The sequence below is a fragment of the Dipteris shenzhenensis genome, chromosome 12 (assembly GCF_047967505.1).
Source record: "Dipteris shenzhenensis isolate YYH24624 ecotype China chromosome 12, Dip_SZ_1.0, whole genome shotgun sequence".
Classification (NCBI taxonomy): Eukaryota; Viridiplantae; Streptophyta; class Polypodiopsida; order Gleicheniales; family Dipteridaceae; genus Dipteris; species Dipteris shenzhenensis.
This window is the reverse complement of record NC_141607.1, coordinates 9,442,990-9,464,155: the sequence shown is the minus strand read 5'-3', so window position 1 is coordinate 9,464,155 and position 21,166 is coordinate 9,442,990. Positions and strand designations below refer to the sequence as shown.

Sequence of the window (21,166 nt, the reverse complement as noted above, 5' to 3'; positions counted from 1 at the left end):
CTATCAGGTATTTGGGATGCCAGGTAATATTGGGCATCTCTCCAGCACAACAGTTTGCCCCAGTACTAGAAAGTATAAGGAAAAAGCTCCTTTTCTAGAGCTCTGCCAAACTCGACCTTGCATCTAGAGTTGTGGTAGTGAACCAGGTTCTCTTGGCCACCGCCTGGTTTGTGTGTTCTTGCTGGTGCCGATCTAGGGATTGCATCACTCAGCTTATTAGACCAGTCAGAAATTTTTTATGGAGTGGACTTGATGGCACAGTAGAAGTTACGGCGAGGGTGGCCTGGGACACCATTATTCTCCCTACGTGTGAAGGGGGCCTTAATATCATTGACCCGGACTTGCAGTGCAGGGCATTGCTTTGTAAGGTGGTGGTGAGGGGACTCATGCCTGGGCAAGAACCTTGGAAGGATTTCTTTTTTGGACGCATTCAGGCTTGCACACCAACCTTGGGAGATGATTGGGTGGACAGCCCTCGCTGGATTTTTACTTCCGCCCCTCTCAGATCTCCTGCCTCTCCTCTCATAACTGCCATGCTGAAAGCTTGGGGGAGCTTCACGAACACTCTTCGAAGGATTCCACCTTACTACTGTCGAAGAGAACAGCCAATCATTTCGAATGATAGTATTCTTGACGAGCATGCCAGACCACTGGGCACTTCCCATTACATGCAGTGGTCTAAATGGGAGAGAGGCCCCGCCTACACAGTAGGCACTTGGAAGGCTTTTATCAAGCTACCTGAGGATCAGAGACTGCAGCCCGTGAGTCACCTCAAAGGGGTAGCACGCAGGATTCAGCAGATAGATGCAGCCATCTCGATGGAATGGACACTTGAGTTGCCTATTACTTTCACCACTTGGATGGGAGCTTTTTCGAGGACAGCAATTCCTTTACAGGTGATCGCTCTTCGAGGTCTCGGGGAAGATGCACTAGTCTTTGACGTTGGGGATGGAGGTATACTCTCTACATCCAAGGATGATATTCTTCTAGAGGTTGCCTTTCAGCCTGTCAGGATTGCTGGTTTTGTGGACCATGGAGTAGGCTTGCAGTGGTACTTAGACCCCGACCCTCTGCTCTTGGCCTTGGGATCCTAAAGGTTGTGGTTATATGGAGGTGCACCTATCAGGTGCTTGCAGTGGGACCCAGGAGAGTGGGAGTGGATAGATCATGGGCACCGAGAGAGGGGGATTCCCTTCTTTCGTTTCACGGTTGGTAATGCCAGGAGATTTCAGCTGAACAGTAGGGGTTGGATTCCCTCCAGAGGCCCCCATTGGGAAAGCTTCTTCATCACCGCAGATTTGCGTAGAAATTTCTAGAGGCGGCTCTGGAAATCCCTTGAAAATAGAAAGATCACTCTTTTCTTTTGGCTTTCTATTCATGGAGGGATTGCAGTGAACCTGTGGAGATCACGATTTGGGGCTAATCCCACTTGTCCTCGCTGTCATTCTACAGAGGAGTCAGTGCGACATTGCCTTTGGGACTGCAGTCAGGCGAGGACTGTTTGGAAAGGGGTTGCTCGGATACTCAGCATCTTTCATACTTCCCCTTTCCTCATGACTTGGAGCTCGGTCGCATGGTTATCCCTTACTGGGCCCCAGGTGTTTTATGAGGGGGAGCCTTCTTCTTGGGCACTCTCGGTCCGCCGGCAGGTGATAGAGCCCTGCTCTCTTCAGGATGTACCACTTACTCCCTTCAGAGATTCTCATGCTTCAGTGGACACCTCTTGGGAGATTCTCGCTAGCATTTCCTCTTGGCACATTTGGAGAGCCAGATGTACAGAGGCCTTGGATGGCACCCAGATACACCCATCACAGGTGTTCACGGGTATTTGGACTGACACGGTTCACACTTTGATAGCCATATGGGCTAGCATGCAGGGCCCTTCACGGGCAGCCTCTTCTAAAAGAACTATATTTCTTGGAGTTTGGAGGGGTTCTCCCTTTTTCTCGGAGGTTTCTACCGGATTGAGATGGCACTATCAGCCTCAATCCTTTCTTTTTGGCTCTTGAGCTTTTCATGCATTGCATGATGTATCCCGTATGGAGCTTGCTCTAACGGTTTTCTTTAATACTTAATAGAAGTCTCTTTTTGCAAAAAAAGAAAAGGGGCAATATAGTTGTTGATGCCTTGGCAACTTTCTGGGTATATGCCTTGAGTTGACAGCCCGGTAGTGGCATAGATTGTGAATGCAAGACACCTCTTGTTAAGGTAATTTTTCTCTTTGAAAAGCAAAGGCAGCGTGCATCAGTTGCATACACAGTGTGTGTGAAACACTTGCAGATCTCAGACGAGTTGTAAGAGAATGGCTCAATCACCTATCCAGTGGGATTCACAAGATAGAGATGCACATCCAAGACAGAGAAGTGTGCAGCAAAATCAGCAAGAATTTGAGTAGATGGTACGCATTCGTATGTAGGAGATGGAAAATCTCAGGAGGGATCCAAGAGCTTAGCATTTGTTTAAAGCAAAAACTATGCCTAATGCAGCTTATGATGTGCCAATGCCAGAGGCACACTCTCGTGTACAGCCAGAGAGAGAGAGATCTCATAGGGGACGGTCTCATAGCAGGAAGAAATCGAGGCTTCATCACTACCTCAAGCTTGATAAACCATCCAAGAAAAGAAGGAAACACAAGAAGTCTAGGAAGAGCAAGTCTTCCAGAAAGACCCAAGGAATTCAAAGATGGAGGTAAATCTGTCAAGTTTTTGACCTATAATGGACAATATGGTCATACAAGATGATGTGCTTGACCAGCTCAGAGGAGCAACAGTTTTCAGCAAGATAGACTTGAAGAGTGGCTATCATCAAGTCAGAATACAACCACAAGATGTACATAAGACAGCTTTTTGCACTACATTCGGGGGGTTGTATGAATATTTAGTGATGCCTTTTGGGTTGACAAATGCTCCAGCCACATTCAATAGAATGATGGATCGCATCTTCCGAAAGTATAGGCATTTCACGGGTACTTTCTTTGATGATATCCTAGTCTTTTCAAAGACAGAAGAAGAGCACAGGATACATCTTGCTTTGGTATTTCAAGAACTTCGAAATCATCAGCTTTTTGCCAATAGTAAGAAAAGTGAATTCTTTTTTGAAGAGATCCATTATCTGGGGCATAAAATATCCAGGAATGGGATACAGATGGATCCTGCAAAGATCCAAGCCATCCAAGAATGGCCCGAGCTGAAAACTGTGCATGAGGTCCGTAGTTTTTTGGGACTTTGCCCCTACTATAGGAGATTCATCAGGCATTTTGCTGATATCTTAGCTCCACTGCATGACCTTACTAAGAAAAATGCAGCCTTCACATGGGGAATATCACAAAAGAAAGCATTCAATACACTCAAGGAGAAGTTGACTACATAGCCTATTCTTGTAGTCCCAGATCTGTATCAATCTTTTGATGTTGATTGTGATGCCTGTGGAGACTGTGTTGGGGCTGCATTACATCAAAATGGACATGTAGTAGCATACGAGAGCCGAAGATTGCGGGATGCTGAAAGATATCTGGGAATCTATGAAAAAGAATTGTTGGCTACATGTAGTTCATGCTGTGAACACATGGAAGCATTATCTTTTGGGTGCAGATTTTACTGTTAAAACAGATCACCAAAGTCTGAGATATTTTCTAACTCAGACAAAACTTTCCGAGAAGCATATGAAATGGGCAAATATGCTGTCAATGTATCATTTTGAGATTGTCCATACCCCAGGAATTCGGAACAGAGTGGCAGATGCCTTGTCCCGAAGACCCCAGGTCAACAATGTGACCATTGCTTATCATCAGGACCTAGAAGGCATGAGGGAGCAATATGCTAATGATGCAGATTTTGGTGAGATTTTACAGCAAATGCAAGAGGGGCAGTCCACCAGTCACTATTCCCTGAAAGATGGGTATCTAATGAAAGATGACTACCTATGCACCACCCAGGAGATGAGGAAAGAGATTTTGGAGGAATGCCATGCACCTCCCTATGCTGGACATAGAGGAATTACAGCAACAACCCTAGCACTAGAGGTATTTCTTTTAGCTAGGGATGCGGAAAGATATACATCAGTTTGTTATTGAATGCCTTACGTGTCAGAAAGTGAAGTATGATAGACGGAAGGCACCTGGCCTACTTATGCCTCTTCCCGTGCTTCAGGCACCGTGGGAAAGTATTACAATGGACTTCATTTTTTATTTGCCAAGATCAAAGTTAGGGAATGATGGGATTTGGACTATCATTGATAGATTCAGCAAGCAAGCTCATTTCATTCCAGTTCGTAAAACCATAAAGCCAGATCATTGGCTAAGCTTTTCATGGCACAGATCTTTAAGCATCATGGTATGCCTAAGTCCATTGTCAGTGATCGAGATCCCAAAATGACCAGTCTATTCTGGAGAGCTTTATTTGATAACATGGGGACGAATCTGAAATTTTCTTCTTCTTTCCATCCCCAGACAAATGGTCAAAGTGAAGTAGCAAATTCTACAGCATTGGATATGCTGAAATGCTACGTGGGTGACCAAGGTTCAGACTAGGAAAAGTACCTACCATTGGTACAGTTTGCTTACAATAATACAGTACACAGCTCTACAGGGAAAGCCCCCTTTGAGGTCATCTATGGGAAAGTGATTCTGCCACCTATCCTGAGGACTAAAGACGAAATATTTGCAGCTGACCAGTTTGTGAGAGACCTCCAGAGAGCTTACAGCCAAGTCCGGACAGCAATTGAAAGGTCTCAAGAGAAGCATAAAAGAGCTGTAGATAAGCATAGGAGACAATTAGATCTCAAGGAAGGGGATTGGGTACTTTTAAAGTTCGAGAAAGCTAGGCTCTGCAAGTTCAAAGCAAACAGAAAGTGTATGTAAAGTTCTCTCCCAGGTACTATGGCCCTTTCAAGGTTACAGAAAGAATAAATGAGGTTGCATACAGGTTAGCATTGCCAGAGCATTTGAGGATTCACAATGCATTCCATGTGAGTCTTCTAAAGAAATTTCACGGGCCAGAGCCTACAGAAGCAATATCAGAGGATCCACCAGAAGTGGATGAGCTGGAGGAGATCCTTCAACCAGAGCAGATCGTGTACCATACCGTACACAAAGGCCCTCAGGGCAAAGAATTTTACAGGTACCTTGTAAAATTCAAGAATTATACGGCATTAGATGCCAAGCGGATGGATGAAGATATGTTGTCCGATCATCCACAGCTTTTGGATGTTTACAAGGAAGCTTTTCAATTGAGGTCAACTGAATAGAAGCCGAGGGGATGTCACCACAATGTAAATATCCTAAGTCAAAGTACAGTTGACCATTTATTTGATCATAATTAAAGAGTTTTTCTATCTGGGATAATTATGGTCAAAAGAGTTTTTCTATTGGTCAAAGAATTGACTACGGTCACACATACTTGACTTCCGTCAAGTAAGCCTGATCTCGGTCAAGAAGACTTGGTTTATACCAAGAAGGTTAACTGCGGTTAACCAAGGTGTGCCAACTTCGGTTGGAGAGACTTGACTATAATTAAGGCACCTCGACCCTTGGTCAAAGCCCCTTAATTATGATCAAGAGCGTTGACTTCGATCAACCAAAGAATAAATATATTTTTTAATATTTGTTATGTGTGCACGTCTGTTCAGTGGGGACGCCCACCGTGACTAGAATTAGTCCACAATGTGTTATTTGCATGCAAAGCGCTAACAATTAATGGGTACCATGGTGGTGCGCTTTAATTAATTGTTGCAGGTACTAGGAAGAGTTATTTTCCTAAGCACAATGGAGCCTAACAAGAGTCTAGGAGGTGGTTCGTGTGACCAAGTGCTTCGAAGACTCCAGAGTTTCCCTTAGTGGCATGTAATTAGGAAAGTAATGTAGGAATTTGACAAGTGGCTTGTTGCCAAGAAGGAGAGCCTAAGAAGGAGAGCCTGAGAGCTCATGTAATTTGGAATTCACGTTTTGAATTATGTATGCTCAGCTCTACGCTGAACTATTGTACTCACTTTCTCTCAAGAAATAAAATACCTTCAGGGGGGCGGGTCCAGCCCGACATGTTGTCCTGGGCCCTACCTATGTATAGAGAGAGGGAGAAAGAGAGCGCTTATGAGAGTGTTTTTGCAGTAAATTATGAGCGTGAGATTACACTTTTGCTTTTTTAGAGACCCTAGCCATGTATAGCCAAAAGTAGGGAACAGCTGCGATTTCAGCCCACTCCCCCTTTCTCACGCCTCGCCTAGCTGCCTACCATCTTGTCTGCTTAGCATAAAACAATACCAAGGTATGCGCGGCAATCAGACAAATCCTTGTATCAACTAGGTAACCTGACCAGGCCCTCTATCATCAATCGCACCACTTGTTCCAATTTCAAACACCGAACCTTGCTAATCGCACCAGAGATTGGCTCCCTAAACAGAGTTCGTCTTCTTTCTTGCAGTTCCGAATCAAATTTCCTAAATATTTCAAGCTAATGCACCCCTTTCCAAAATTCCTGGCTGATTACGCTTAACCGACCTTCCCCTCAAAAACGAATCTCCCCCCTAACAAACATTTTCACTTGCACTTGTAGGAAATTTGTAGATTGCGAATTTGTGCATACGTAAGCAAGAGCCTTGGCCAACGACTCCATCTACAAGAATTCGTCTTTCAAGAGTTGGACTTGATACCAACTGACACGATCTAATGGCTCCTAGAAACTCAAACCTGCAAAACATGCACAAAGAAATAATCATGGAACAACTAGATCAGAGCAGGCTAGCGCACCACCCAACCATGATGTCTGGAAGTGAAGAATACGTCTCCTCCGAGCCAAGAGCCAAGCTGCTGGCATATCGTCCAACCAGCCTGGCATCCCATACCACCAAGTGGCACCCAAGGGCCTTGGAAAGTCTTGGTCTGCACTAGACAGTAGGCACATGTCAACGCGAACAAGACCATGACTCTCTCCCACTTGCACCTTTTGACAAGTGAACCCCCGAGCTCCTTATATAGGCTCGAGCCCAATATGCCTGAAATAGCAAAAAACCCTAATTCAATCGTGCCCTTGCAACTCAACCCTAGAATCACTTGCCTAGCCCCAAGCCTCTCTAGGAGGCTTCCTAATCTACTATTGTGTGACAAGAGCACACATCCGATATGATACAGTAGGTTTGGGCATAGCTTGGGGGCTTGTCCCTGTACTTTTTGAACTTCTCATGTTATAGAGGGAGATATGTTTTCCTCATCTTATTGTTTTGCATTCACCAACATGGTGAATGAGATAGCGTTGGGGGAAACAATTGTAGGCCTTATGGAGAATGGAGTAAGAGAGGCCTTTATGAAGATTGACGAAGACAGTGTCATGTGGCATAGAGAGGAATTATCTCACATAGAGAGAAATTAGCCCACATATGATGGATTGTGGCATAGAGACAAATTATCCCACATATAATGGGTGGTATAGAGACAATGGGGGAGTGCCCATGGATGTATTCAAGGAGCACCTCCTTTTTTAAAAAAACATCATAGTTGGTTGGAGTCTTCTATTAATTTTTACTTTCATTCTTCAATTATTTCATGTTTTAGTTTGGCTCATCCTAATGCCTTGGACAGTTTGGAGATCCTGTTGGGGATCAATTCTCCATAGGCCTACAACAATGCATAACCCATCACATAGGCTTGTGTACCCCAACCATTGCCCTATGTGATCTATCATCCAATATAAAGTAGATAGTCAATGAGAATGAGGTACACGGGTCAGCATCGAAGGTGGAGAACATGAATCCAAACACCGAGCTGTTTGACTTCCAACTATCCCAATCTAACTCCTTTTCCAAGTTGGAGTGTTAGAAAAGGCAACCATGGCAACCTCTGTCTCCCTGATGTGCAGTCCCCATATGATCTAACCCGGTGTAGATATGTGATGGTCTGAAAGGCTGCATCTAGCTAGAGTGGAGAAGCACCAAACTCGGCCTAAATGATGTGATATGGTACAGACGGTTTCCCCCGGATCATCCGTGAGAGCATGAGGATCTGCAAGCGCTCCACCCGTGTCCACTCTATCTCTGACATGTCAGGCCCCCAACAAGGGCTGCCATACATACCGGCTGGTCGGACCAAGGAGTCGAAGAGAAGAGCCTTGGTCCGAGGGTCCTAGAAGTGGGAGTGAAAGCACTGTCTCTCTAGCCGAGCCAGTGAGGCGTATCCCCTGCTCAGTCTAGCCTGCATTGCTGGCATCGTGAAGATCGGGCCGGAGAAGATGACCCCCAAGTGTATGAGGATACGATCTCAACCGGTTACCCACCGAAAGTAAAAGTAAACTGCTTCCGTTGCATGTTTGCTCGAGAGGTGTTAAAGATCATGACCTTGGTCTTGCCAAGGTTGACCTCCAAATCATGGGATAAGCAAAAAGCCTACAGTGCATCCAAGTGTCGCTGGAGCCCCTCGGGTGTGGACGACAAGAGTGCCACGTCATCTGCATAAAGAAGAATCCTGATGATGATCCCGGCAAGTGAGCAACCGGTCCCTCCGAACGTCCCCATGAAAGTCTCAAGCTCATCGATGTAGAGGCCAAACAGGGTCGGTGATAAGGGACAACCCTGTTTGACCCCTATGGTACTCAGGATCTCATATGTCCAACTTCGCCTGTACGAACTCAGCCTAAGACTCTCTCATACAGTGCCATGACTGCCCAAATGATCTCCTGATCAAATCCCAGTGTTTGTAGACGTGTGATAAGACGAGCAAGAGGTACTGTGTCAAAGGCTTTGCGAAAATCCACAAAGCAACAATATACCCTCTCCTTCCCTGATTAGGCCTCCTCAATGACACTCCTAAGTGTGAGTATGTGATCCATAGTCCCATGGTCTCACCTTCAACCGGCCTGACCCTCTGCTCTGAGCCCTCTCATCTCTGTGAACAGGCTGACCGATGCATCTAATACAGCTGCATAGATCTTGGACATCACATGTCCAATCATGATAGTCCTGTAGTTACTCGGGTCCATGGGATCCCCTACCTTGTGGATGGGGGTGATGGTGTTGAGTGTCCAAGTGCGGGGGAAGCCAAGGCAAACAGCGTCATTGAATAGCTTTGCTAGGATCAGGGCTAACGTGTCGATCCCATATGCGATAAACTCAGTGCATAGGCCCTCGTGATCCTTAGCTCGGCCATTGTGCAGTTTCAATGTCACGTCCTTGACTCCCCCTCTGGTGAACAACGTACAAGTGGTGGGGCGAGGTGTGTGTATGAGATCTGGAGTGGGCTGGTGTGGGACACAATAAAGATGGTGTGCATACGTGTGCCAGACTCTCGTGTCAATGAAGGGTGATGGGGACCTACGCTCAAGGAATCTCCGCCAAAAACCCTTACAGTTGTTGCTGTACAAGATGTGCAGCAGCTCCTCCTCATTTTGACGAAGAAATGTATGCTTCTTCCGACGTACGAGACGTCGGTACTTGCGTACCGTGTCTGGTGTGTTCGGGAGGTGACATCTGGTTTCAAGTCGGAGTTGTCGGCGATAAGCCTTGCACTCCGCATCGTACCAATTGTTACAGGGTACAGAACCAAGAGGTGGTAATCTAGTCGACCATGTGGTGTGGGGAAAGATTTGGAGGGCAACCTCGTGGAGTGTGCGACTAATCAGGGCAGCACGGTCCTCTATGAATGGTATGTGATCGATGTAGGTTAGGAGTCTATTTAGGCGTCCAGAGTAGGCCGATGAGAGGCTATGATCAAAGTGTATGTCGTGGTAGGTGTCGTGCTTCCTATATGGTGTGTGTGGTGCGGCTAAGTGTGGGGTGGCGATAGTGAAGAATAGGTATGTGTGATCAGCTCCTAGAGGGAGTGGTGCTACGGTGAAGTCGGTGATACATGAAGTGAAGGTAGGGGATCCCATGATGTAATCTACTACACTAGTGCCCCCCCTTGTGTGGGAAGCAAGTAAAACCATCTGAGGAGGGCCATAGGTCGAGCCCGTTGTAGATGATGAAATCATGCATCATGCCCAAATCAAGGAGCGTGTGTCCATATGGTGTAACAGGCCCGTGTCGGTCCGATGAGGTCCTAGTCATACCTACTCCATCTAGGTCCATGTTTGGTAGCATGATAGAGTTGTCTCGGAAGTCCAGGAGTGGTGCCTGTCGCATACTCGTCCTGGCGTTGAAGTCCCCAACAAGGAGAACTTCCCCGCGGGCTGAAAGGTCTTGGATATCCTGATGTAAGGGTGCATATGGCGATGTCTCACCCTCCTCTCATGCCACTCTGGCGAAGTGGGATGTGTCTGGCGGGAAGTAGCATATTGCTATGAAAAGGTCGGGTGTCTGTGCGTCGGATCCGGATCCACATGAATCGAGAGTGTGCGTCCTTCCTCTCAATGAAGATGGCTCCAACGAGGGAAGACCTGTACAATATTGCAACCCCACCTGATCCTCGGACTCCTCCTGTATCCCTCGTCTCATCCCTGAAGGCTGACTCCCATGTGTAGCCACTGACTATCGGTAGTGGACACTCTGGGCTCTGGTGTGTCTCCGTGTAAAAGACTATGTCTCATCCTGTATAAGACTCCGAGAAGTTCCCTGGGTCTGACCATAAGGTACCATTACAGTTCCAAATGGTGCACAGTCTAGAGTCTCGGAACCTGAGTCTCATAGGCCCCGTCCCCTAGGGGATACGGGTGGGAGACCGACGGGTGCCGGTCAACAACCTACCATCTCGGACCACGGTCCATTTTCCCTCCTTGCGAGCAACATCCCCTTGCTGCAGAAGAACTCGTCGCTCCTCAATCTATACTGGTGTCAAATCCTCGTCCATGGACAGGGTGGGATGCTCTCGTAGAGAGGCTCGGCGTCAGAGTGTCGCTAGTCGAGCATGTGAATCTCTGAAGCGAATGACTAGGGACTGCTCTCGGTTGGGATCTCTCCCAACACGCCATGCTCCCTTTATGCCATGGTTGGGGACCCCCATGGTGGTGGTCACAAAGGTGATTGCCTCCTCCATGGGCATCGTAGTGGTGTTGGTGCTCTCTCGCGTGATCCCTGGTATCCGGATGTTAAGGGCCTTCGAAGCCCTCTGTTGCTGCTCCTGTATGGCGGCTGAAACGGTTGCCTTTGTGGGCTCCCGTTTTGCCACGTCCACTCATCTAGTCGTCTCTGCTATAGCCGACTGTATCGTGGCTATCTGTGCCTCCATCTCTGTGACTGGGGTCCCTCCAGGCGTTGCTCTGAGGGTCCCGAGCTCATCTCGAAGTTGTGTGATGTCGTGTTTGAGTCCCTAGATAAGGGTGCCCTACTCGTGTATAATGCGGGCTTGCTCCTGGGTGTATTGGGCCTGCTCCTGAGTGTAATGCGTCAGCTCTGCCTGACGGGCCCGGATGCTGTGTATCTCAGCCAATAGGGAGTCCCAAGCATCTGGCGGGAGCCTAAGATGTCCTGGTCCAAGTGGGAATTGGATCTCAAGAGGGGTTGGAATGAAGGTGGGCTGCTGAGGTTGTACTGAGGGTGGGGACAGCATGATCTGGACGGGGGAGTGATATGTAGGAGTAGCGAGGCCGGACGAGGTGATGAAGGGTGGCTGACTGAGAGGTAGAGGTGATACGAGGGGAAAGTATTGTGGAGCCGTGGCTGGTGGGACCAGTGGTGAGGCTACTAGAGAGGAGACCTGTGATGATGATGCAGGAGAGGGGGAGGAGAGAGGTGGCGTAGATGATGAGGCGGATGATGGTGGTGAAATAGTGGTGGTAACCATAGAGGTCGAGGATGTGGTGAGCGGCATGGGCTATGGGTGGGCCCCTTTCTTCTGGGCCGCGGTGCTGTCCACTGTCAAACCGCTCCAGTTGTTGCATTTGTTGAAGTCCTCTAGACTGAGTTGCTTTTGTGTTTTCGCCTTGTCACCGTTCCCCTTCCCCATCTCCACGTGTATGCTGATTTGGATCGAGGGGTCTCCCGCCTAGTCTCTTGTCCTCATCCCCCTGTTCCCTTCATTATGGGGGAGGCAGCAGTGGGCAAAGAAGGGACTACAAGAGGTCGAAGCTGCTGTTTTAAAATTTAAATTAATAATAATAATAATAATAAAATTTTTAACAGAGCTGAGAGAGGGGGGTTTTTTTTGGGGGTTTAGCTACCTAATAGCATGTTTCAGTCCACACTCCCAGAAACGAAGAGAGTGAAAGTACAAAGCGAGCTCACAAAAAAAAGGGGGGGGGGGGGGGGGGTAGCGAGGGGGTACGAAGGGGTAGCGAGGGGGTAGCGGGGGGGTTAGCGAACGGGGTAGTGGGGGGTAGAGAGAGGTAGCGGAGGGGGTAGCGAGAGGGGTAGCACGGGGTAGTGAGAGGGGGGGGGGGTGCGAGGTAGCGGGGGGGTTAGCGGAGGGGTTAGCGGGGGGTAGCAAGGGGTAGCGGAGGGAGTTAGCGGGGGGGTAGCGGGGGTAGCAGGGGGAGGTAGCAGAGGTAGCGGGAGGGGGTAGTAGAGGTAGCCGGGGGGTAGGTAGCCGAGGGGGTAGCGGGGGGGTAGCGGAGGGGTAGCGGAGGGGATTAGCGGAGGGGTAGCGGGGGGGTGGCAGGGGTGGCAGGGGTAGCGGAGGGGGTAGCGGGGGGGGGTAGCAGAGGTAGCGGGAGGGGGTAGTAGAGGTAGCAGAGGGGGTTAGCGAGGGGGTGAGACTGACAATGACACCTCAACCCTGCGATGGACCTTTTTTTTCCCAAGAGAAAAGAAAACTTCTATTAATGCTTGAAAAAAACATGTGCTTCTAGCCTCCATAGAGGGGCTGAAGACAGTAAATACAATTAGGCTGTTAGAAAAGAACACAACCTGTTCCTAGGGCACCGGCTCACTACCTAGGTTGCCTCAGGAACAGGGGCTAACAGCCACAGAGGTGGTCTATACATCCAGCGGATATCACCCGCGGAGAAAGTTTAAGAAATCCATGTAGGCCAAGCCTTGTAGAAGCGGTCCCGCCTTTCGGCGGTTTCTCTCAATCCTAGAGTGCCATGCTCCCAGATAGCATGTAGCGTGAAGATGAGGTCTTGCCAAATGGCCACTAGGGTGGCCGCCGGAGTCATCGTCTGTCCCCCCTCACCTGACTACAACGAGCAACCCAAACAGGCGGTAATGCTGGCCACCGTCTCTCAAACATTGTCCTCTCGTGAGAAAGGGGGGCGTGAACAGGAAGGCAGTACTGCATCATAAGCCTCTATCTGGGAGACCTGTTCATGAATCTTATAAGCTAGCAACACTGAGTCGATGGAAAAAGGGTGCCCACCCTCTGTGAGCCATGCTACCATCCCCCAAGTGAAGTCCATGTGTACTGGCCACTATCCGAAAGGGCGCAAACCCGATTCTCTACGCAGCTACGCAACCCCACAGGCAATGGGAAATCGTCTCCAGCATGCCCTCTACAGAAAAAAGGCATTTGTCGTCGACTCGCATCTGCTCTAGCCAAGGGCTGATGGGCACTCCTCCATGAGCCATCAACCAAAAAAAGTAGGAGATCTTCCGTGGTCTCAGGCTGGTCTAGAGACAAGGCCAGAATCGTGAGATGAACTCCTTGGGAACATCCTGCTCTACCCATTGTCTCTCCCTCGACGGGGTCCAAGCTCTGCGGCCTCTAACTGGATCCGTCGACCGATGCGCGCCGAGTAAGAGAAGTCTCTGTCCAAATACTAGCCAACGTGCGAGAAGGGTGGATATGGGAGCTATCCAAGGCCTCTAGAGTGATCTTGAAATATGAAATCTCCCTCCCTGTTTCCCCTAATAAGCACCTAGATGTGGTCTAATATGTATGACAAAGAAACACCTCTACTCCCAGCATCTGAATATCCAAAACATCGAAGGGTACCCTCTAGAAAACCCCAATCTACTTTGTAATAAGCTTTCTCAGAATCCAAGAGTAGAATGGCTAGCCTTTGGCCACTACAAAGCCCAATCCAAAGCTTCCCAAAATAAGAAAATATTATCAAAAAGGCTTCGACCATGCACAAATCCTATCTTTGTGTCACGCGGATGTGAATATCAATGGCAACTAAACTCATGGACATTTTGGCCGCGAGGGACTAGGGTAGAGAAAGCGCCGATTTACTAGAAGTTCCTAGTCTAGTTCAAATTGCACCCTCTAGGCCCAAATGCTAGGTCAAGGCAAGGCTAAGAGGAGTCTAAATGTTGGGCCCAAGGAAAACCAATGTTTCATTGGTAAAAGAGGGTTAGAGCTTTAATGTGGGGGCAAACCAACAGTGTCATTGGTAAGGAGGGATAGGGGCTTTAATGAGTCATGTGGCAATTTGCCATGAACCTTTCTCTCTAAAGGCCCTACATCCAACGTTTGACTCCGATCCTTCTTTTTGTACAGGATTTTCCATGCTAGCCTTTCTCTCTCTATGGCAAGCTTCTCGAATCCCTAGGCGCTTCATTTAATGTTGTGCATATAGTACGAATGCATTTAATGATGGTACGGACTTCATTGGCTGGCTGTACGGATGTTTTTAATGTTGTACAGACTGTTTAAGCTGCTGTACGGACCTGATTTTTTCTGTTGGCACGCATTCCAATGCTGCTTCTTTGCCTCAAAACTCTTGGCACGCAGTCCCAAGCTCGTTTTTGCTACTGTACGGTGATTTGTGCAACTCGCACACATCCCAAGTTGTTTCTGGACGCTGTGCGGGCTGTTGTGCACCTCTTGAGGCCCACTTGCTGATGTTCTGGCCTTTTTCTCATGTTTCTGGCCTCTACACCTGTGAGCCTTGCTCTTCTTTCTGGTCTCCACTCCCAGAATCTCTCTCTCTCTCTCTCTCTTTCTCTTTCTTTTCCCTTGGCTGGGAGTCATTTCTATACCTCTGGGGGCCTGGACAGAGGATAGGTGTAGGAAAGAGCTTGCCCCTCTTCCATGGACAGCCGGGATGGATATTCTGACTTCCTTTTGGATTGCATTCATCATTTTTTAAGTTGTTATTGCTTTTGTTTTGCTTTGGGGCTCTCTCTAGGCCATACAAGTTGTAAACAGACACCCGGCCACAGAGGGTGTTCCTGGAAAGGTGCTAGAGGGATTGTGTATTGCAATTCTTATGCCTTGAGGCTATTTGAGCACTTGAGCCTTGTCACACTCAGTTGGCACAATCAATGTGGAATGCTATAGCCTTGCCTGGTAATTGGGTGCTAGTGTGCATTGGAATTGGATGCAAGTTGTAGCCAATGATTGGCTTGGACAATGGAATTGCCAGTGAAGCAAAGTACAAGGGTGAGCCCTTGTGCGATGGAATCTTTCTCTCATGTTTTTCCCTAAACCGGCAAGTTGGTTGCTAGGTCTAGGGCTGTTTGGACAGCAAGGTTTCATTGTATGGAATTCACTACTACTTTGTACATGGAGGATCTCCTTCTTTGCCCTAGACTACAAAAGGAAGGCATCCGAAGCTGCTCTCTCCAGTGAATGAATGCCACCTTATTTGCCCTCTTTTTGTCTAAGAGTAACTCCACGGTGTTGAAGTCACCTCTATAAATCCATGAGTCTGCAATGGGGGCCCAAGATAGAGTTCTTTCCAAAAAAGGACACGATCCCCTTTATTACTATGAGCATAAAGGTTAAGAAGACCAATCTTACGTCCCCTAATCAACAATAAGACCCACTATGCTCTAGAGGGTGTGATGATACCATGTCCAACCATGAGGGGAACCAAAGTACAAAACCAAAAGCTATGACAAGGAAGAAGTCTACCGGACTTTGCATAATCTCTAGCGACCAACTTGTCTTCCTGAATTAAAAAATTTCGATAGATCCCCCAATGACACCTAATGAATTATTATGAATCAGCTGCCTTCAGCGGCGGCGATGAGGTAGACCACCAAGGCCTTAGATATTCCAGCTAAAAATCCTCATTGGCGAGAGGAGTCTCTTTGAATCAAGTACGGCGTCGGAGCCCGTAGAATCTCTTTCTATGGCACTAGAGCCACATCTCTCCCACAATCACTAAATGGTTTCTGAAGGACTGACATAGGACGGGGCTGCTTAGATAGAGTCAAAGGAAACACTAGCCATGACCTGAACTAGATTAGGAGCATCACTAGCCGCAACCAAAACCAATGATTACGGTCCAAGACAAGAGAAGAGGCCTCCTAATCTGCAGGTAGTGAAGGAGCCCCAGCAACTCAAATGGCAATCCAATGCGGGGTAGCAGGTGCAAGACGCGCAATGAGTGTTGGACGTGCAGGTGGTGCCTTAAGGACACTCAGAGCAGAATGAGGAGGAACCGCACTAGAAGACTTCTTAGGCCGTTTCTTCTTCCTTGGGCAATCGCTAGTGAAATGCCGAAAGGTTTTGCATACACGATAGTGATCCTTCTTGCCTGAGATCTTGACTCTCTACCAAAAAAGAGAGCCATCATGATGTTGGAGCGTGATGTGGTCATTGAGAATACTAGGGTCAGACACAATGACCCTAATTGTGGGAACCCCATCCGATCTGATCACCTCTGCTGCGGAAGAGGGTAAACCAGGGAGGGGGGATCTTTGTGACCAGCCCAAACGTAGTTCCGATCGTGGCAAGGAGTAAAGTGGTAAACCTGAGGGAGGCCAAGGAAAGGCAGCAGGAAGGAGACAGTGGCCGGTGGGAGAGGTTCAAGGAGGCAGAAAGTCGACGGGGAGGAGCTGCAAGCTGTCTCAATTTAGAAGGCCTTATTGGCATAAGAATTGTATGCACAAAGAGGTAACATTTGGCAGGAGGCCAAATGGGGGGAATAGCTAGGGTCTAGGGGGTCACTCCAGAGAGTTCTCCTTCACGAGTTGTGAGCCGATGATGCCTTCTTGCAATCACACTCGCTCGATAGAGACTCTCTTTCGCAGGCCCGCTACAAGCTGTGTGCGGTTACGGTTAGATTTAGGTTACTGGTTTGCAATAATAATGTGTTGCAAGGCGGCCCACAAAAATTTTCAGTTGATCCATTCTAACAATATAACTAAGTAGAATCACTGGATCTGTATGAGTGGTGGTTGAAACTTTACTTTTAACTTTAGATAGTGTGTACCAAACATATGGCACACTTCGATTATGTGGGTTTACATTAGAACAATAGACAAACAGGACATTGGTAAATCTGCAGTAGCAATTAAGAGTCACAAACCCTCATAGAATAGCATGCATTGGACCAGCTCGTTGCGGAATGCAAAATATTAAACAATTTACCTTGCCTTTGTACAATCCATTCCCATAACCTGCTACAACATGTGCATTTGTTAAGATTGTTCCATTGGGATTGATAATAACACCAGAACCAGCACCTTGCCCAAATAACAAGCCCATTTCACCTGCCAGTACCACCACATGCACGGCCTTTAATGCCATGATATCAAAAGCATTCTACAAGTCAATATTACTATCTATGAATGCAGAACCAAGAAATTAACTGAAAATAATAAAAAATAATGACAAAAGTGAACAATTGAGTTATTAGTGCTATCTGCCAAGATGGAGACAAAATGGACCGACAGAAAACTACCCAGAAAGCTATTACTCCAAAACAAGAACCTAAAAAGAAGACAGCATGCAAAAAAGTTCACAAGAACTATTTTTTGGCATGTCTCTCAAAATGTCTCAAGGATACATATGATTGACTTTTCTTTCTATGTAGAGGTTGCCTAGCAGACCCTTAAAAACTAATAAACTGAGCTCAGGATCAATGACACTGAATGTGTGTCGACACTACGAACATCTGGTCATGTGCCAGTCATAAGCACTGTAGGGACACTATCAGAATCCCAACGAGTGTCCCTATTGCCTTTGAAGCATGCCAAAGATCCGTGCTGGCATGCGCTGTTGCCAGATAACTTATTGCAATGATCTGCTAGTACAGTGCCTCACATGAAGCAAGAACTCGAAGACCCTGTATCCAACTGCAACAAGACTGCTTCTAACGAAGGCTATCCCTAAGCTAGTTTAGCCTACTTAGACAGCCCTAGGCTAGCCCTACTCAAGCTGAGAACAGAATTGAATAGTTCTTTAGCAGAAAGTAGGCTAGATTCATACATGTAGGAACAAGCAATGCTGAAGTGACTGAAGTACAATATTCAAACGAGCAGAGAGGTACCTTCTTAGAGTTGGAGAGAGAGAGAGAAAAGTAGAAGTAGAAGTAGAAATTATTATCGTCCACGGGGGGCCGAAAACGACCCATGGGACCCGAACGGTGTACAAGAAAAGTCTCCTCCGGTGTGGAGGGGTCAAGAATTTTCAAGTTCTTGACGGTACAAAAAGAGGCAGGTAACAAAAGATCCTAATGCTGCCGGCGAGGCAGTGGAAAGGACTGATGTTAACTGTGTGGAGTCTCCCAGTAACTTCCGGTAGTCCTCCCTAATGTGTGCATAACTGGGACACTGCAGAGCTATATGTGCCTCTGTCTCCACTGTTTGAGAGTCACAAAATCTGCATATTCTGGCATGTCGCGGAAGATTCAAACACGCTCCCTTCTCAATTGCAAGCATGTGAGATCTAGTCCGGAATCTAGCAATATTTCTGCGATAGAGCAAGGGGATGGAAGTGCTGATGTATGCCTGAGCAGGGGCCTCTTTTGTCATATATGTGGACCAACGTGTGGTCTGTACACAACATAATCGACCACAGCACGCCACTTCTGGAAAGATTCCGTATGCTGGACTTTGTGTCTGTATGTTCAATGCTTTATTATAAAGCCAAATAGAATTCTCACAGCAAGAGCTTCTAGCTCCAGCCGAATTCAAGAACGAATTAACTTTTCTGTCCTTGTGCAGCCCCTTGCAAGCTGTATTGTAAGTCCGGCCCCTCTCTCTCCCTCTATTGCAGGTGGAAGTATGGGGAGGCAGCATTCCCCCATCGACATGGAATGAGATCGAAAAAATGCAAAAGGCTTTCTTACGCTGCCACTTAGGTGTAAAGGCAACTACTCCATACTCGGTGCTACTATTAGAAACAGGCAGGAGACCTATCGAGTTCCATGCTTTGGTTAGAGTACTGCAATACTTAGTGGAGGTACAACAAATGCAAACAGATAGATTACCTCACAGGGCATGGATGGCCAGCATGAGACTTCAAAAGAACCATAAGAGCAAGATCATTTGCACAGGATGGGGGACAGATATAAGGAAGTGGTTCAGCAGATGGAATGTAGACTCATACCTGACTATGCCACCCGCAAGAATTGATATCCAAGAGTTTCAGATGTCCCTACTGAGCACTCTACAGACTCAATGGCTAACAACAGAGAAGAGGGTGAAGCTGGAGTATTACCAAGATCACATCAACCCCAGGATATTCACTGGGCTGTACGGACTACTGTTGATTCTGGCAGCTTACGCAAGGATGTATGGACAGCTGCCTACGTGGCAGCTTAGAGGTGACGGCCCTCTGGTAATGTGCACAAGCTCGAGTATGAGGTTAGTTGTTGGATGCCCAGGACAAGCTAGTTACTTTCAATCCTTTGTTGTGAGCTGTCTTGGAGAAAGAAAGAAAGGAAAGATGTATTAACGTCCGCGGAAGGCCTCGCGAGCCTATGGGACAAGGTACAAAGTACACCAAAAAGGATGATCTCATACAAGCCGCAGTGGGCTGGAGCAAAGGGCGCAATAACGCACTTGCTGAGTGCTAGGACTGCTAAACTGATAGGCTGAGAAACTGATAAATTGATAACTCTGCAGAGCTCAATAGCTCAAGCAAAATCAAAATCAGATATAACCCAAAGACTAGCACCTGTCTGAGAGCTGTAGCATGCTGAGAGCTGAGACTCAGGCTCAGAAGCCAAAGCCTGGTACCATAGTGGCTCGTCTGTGAGCCGCGAAAATGTCTAGGATCTGTGTCTGCCACCGGGTTGTATCATGCTGTGGTGGCGGAGGGGGACGTGGTCTCCTCGATCTCTACACCCGCTCGGCTGTGTTCAAAGTGACCCTTCGCCTCTCTCTCAGTAATCCAGGCTGCCCGCATGTCAACTATCTCCTCCACCTCCATCCCACTATGTCTTGGAGCTGACTCAAATGCATAGAAGTCTGTGACGTGTCGCTGTGCTCTATCAGCCTCTCTGTCCTGCGGTCTGATCGCCTCTCCTGCTATTCTCTAATCTATCATAGTAGGGTCTCCCTGTGTCGGCCCATCCCAAGTAGATATAGGCCAATGCAGACCTGGTCCTGGAAGTGGATCAATCAATTGTGAGAGTGGACCGAAGCGGCTCCCCTCCTGGTAGAGGCAATGGTATCGTCCCCTGATCTCATAATAGGCTAGGCAGGCATATAGGAAATGCTCCTCCGTCTCAGTCACTCCTCGTGTGCAAATCATGCATAGCCGTTGCTCCCTGGGTGTATGCATGCTGCTCTCCCCATCTCGATCCTCAACTGATGAGATGAAACACGCATCTGCCCAATGGCAATCCTCAGTGCATGTGAGACTCTTATGTCCTCAAGATACTAGGGTTTGATGATGAATCCCTCCTTCGATACTCTCAGGAAGTGGTCGCGACTTGGTGGGGAGCTCCTGGTCCCCCCCCCCCAGTTCGAGACGTATGGAGCTGAAGGAGATCTAAGCATATGATACCGTTGATCTAATCTCACGGGATTGACTCAGGGAGTGCGTCCATGATGTACTAAAAAGGGGGGGCGCTATCCATCTAGATGTCGTGCCTGGTAAACCATGTGGATATCCATGCATACAATCTGTCTGCTCCACTCTCTGCTAGTCGCCTAGATGACTCCAAGGCCAGTCTCCATCGAGGCAAGTCCCAGACTTAGTGGATGAACGTCATTGTCTGAAAGATGGCATCAATCTGTAGGGAAGTCATGGCGAACTCTGCTTGTACTATCTCATGTGGAACTGAGGGCTTACTCCAGGAGGGCACAGTCACCTGTAGCCGCTCAAATTTCCTCCATTCAATCTTCAGTAAGTCACACCCCCAGAAGGGTGCTGCATACATGGCTGTTGGTCGCACTAGTGTGTTGAAGAGCCAGCTCTTCATCAGTGGATCTTGAAAGTGTGCCTGGAAGCACCGTCTCTCTAGTCGGGCCAAAGCACCACGTCCTCGTGTGAGTCGTGCTTGGACTACATGGGTCATCGTAAAAAGAGGTCCTGTGAAGACTGCTCCTAGATATGTGTAGGACTGCACTATCTCCACTAGCTCATCACCATAGGTGAAACTGAGTCGATGAGTCACTGCATATGAGGTATTGAAGACCATAACCTTGGTCTTCCTAGGGTTGACTGTCAAGTCTCTCTCTCTAG

General features: G+C 47.7%; 1 protein-coding gene across 3 annotated transcripts in view; it reads right to left on the bottom strand.

The window, feature by feature from the left end:
- LOC147895781 (putative protease Do-like 14) overlaps positions 1-21,166 on the bottom strand; it is a 143,091-nt gene that overhangs the window by 82,334 nt on the left and 39,591 nt on the right. For all 3 annotated transcript variants that reach the window (XM_087382557.1, XM_087382558.1, XM_087382559.1), the window contains one exon: positions 17,120-17,241. In XM_087382557.1, coding sequence (XP_087238683.1) covers positions 17,120-17,241 — 122 coding nt within the window. The remainder of the gene's footprint in view (positions 1-17,119; positions 17,242-21,166) is intronic.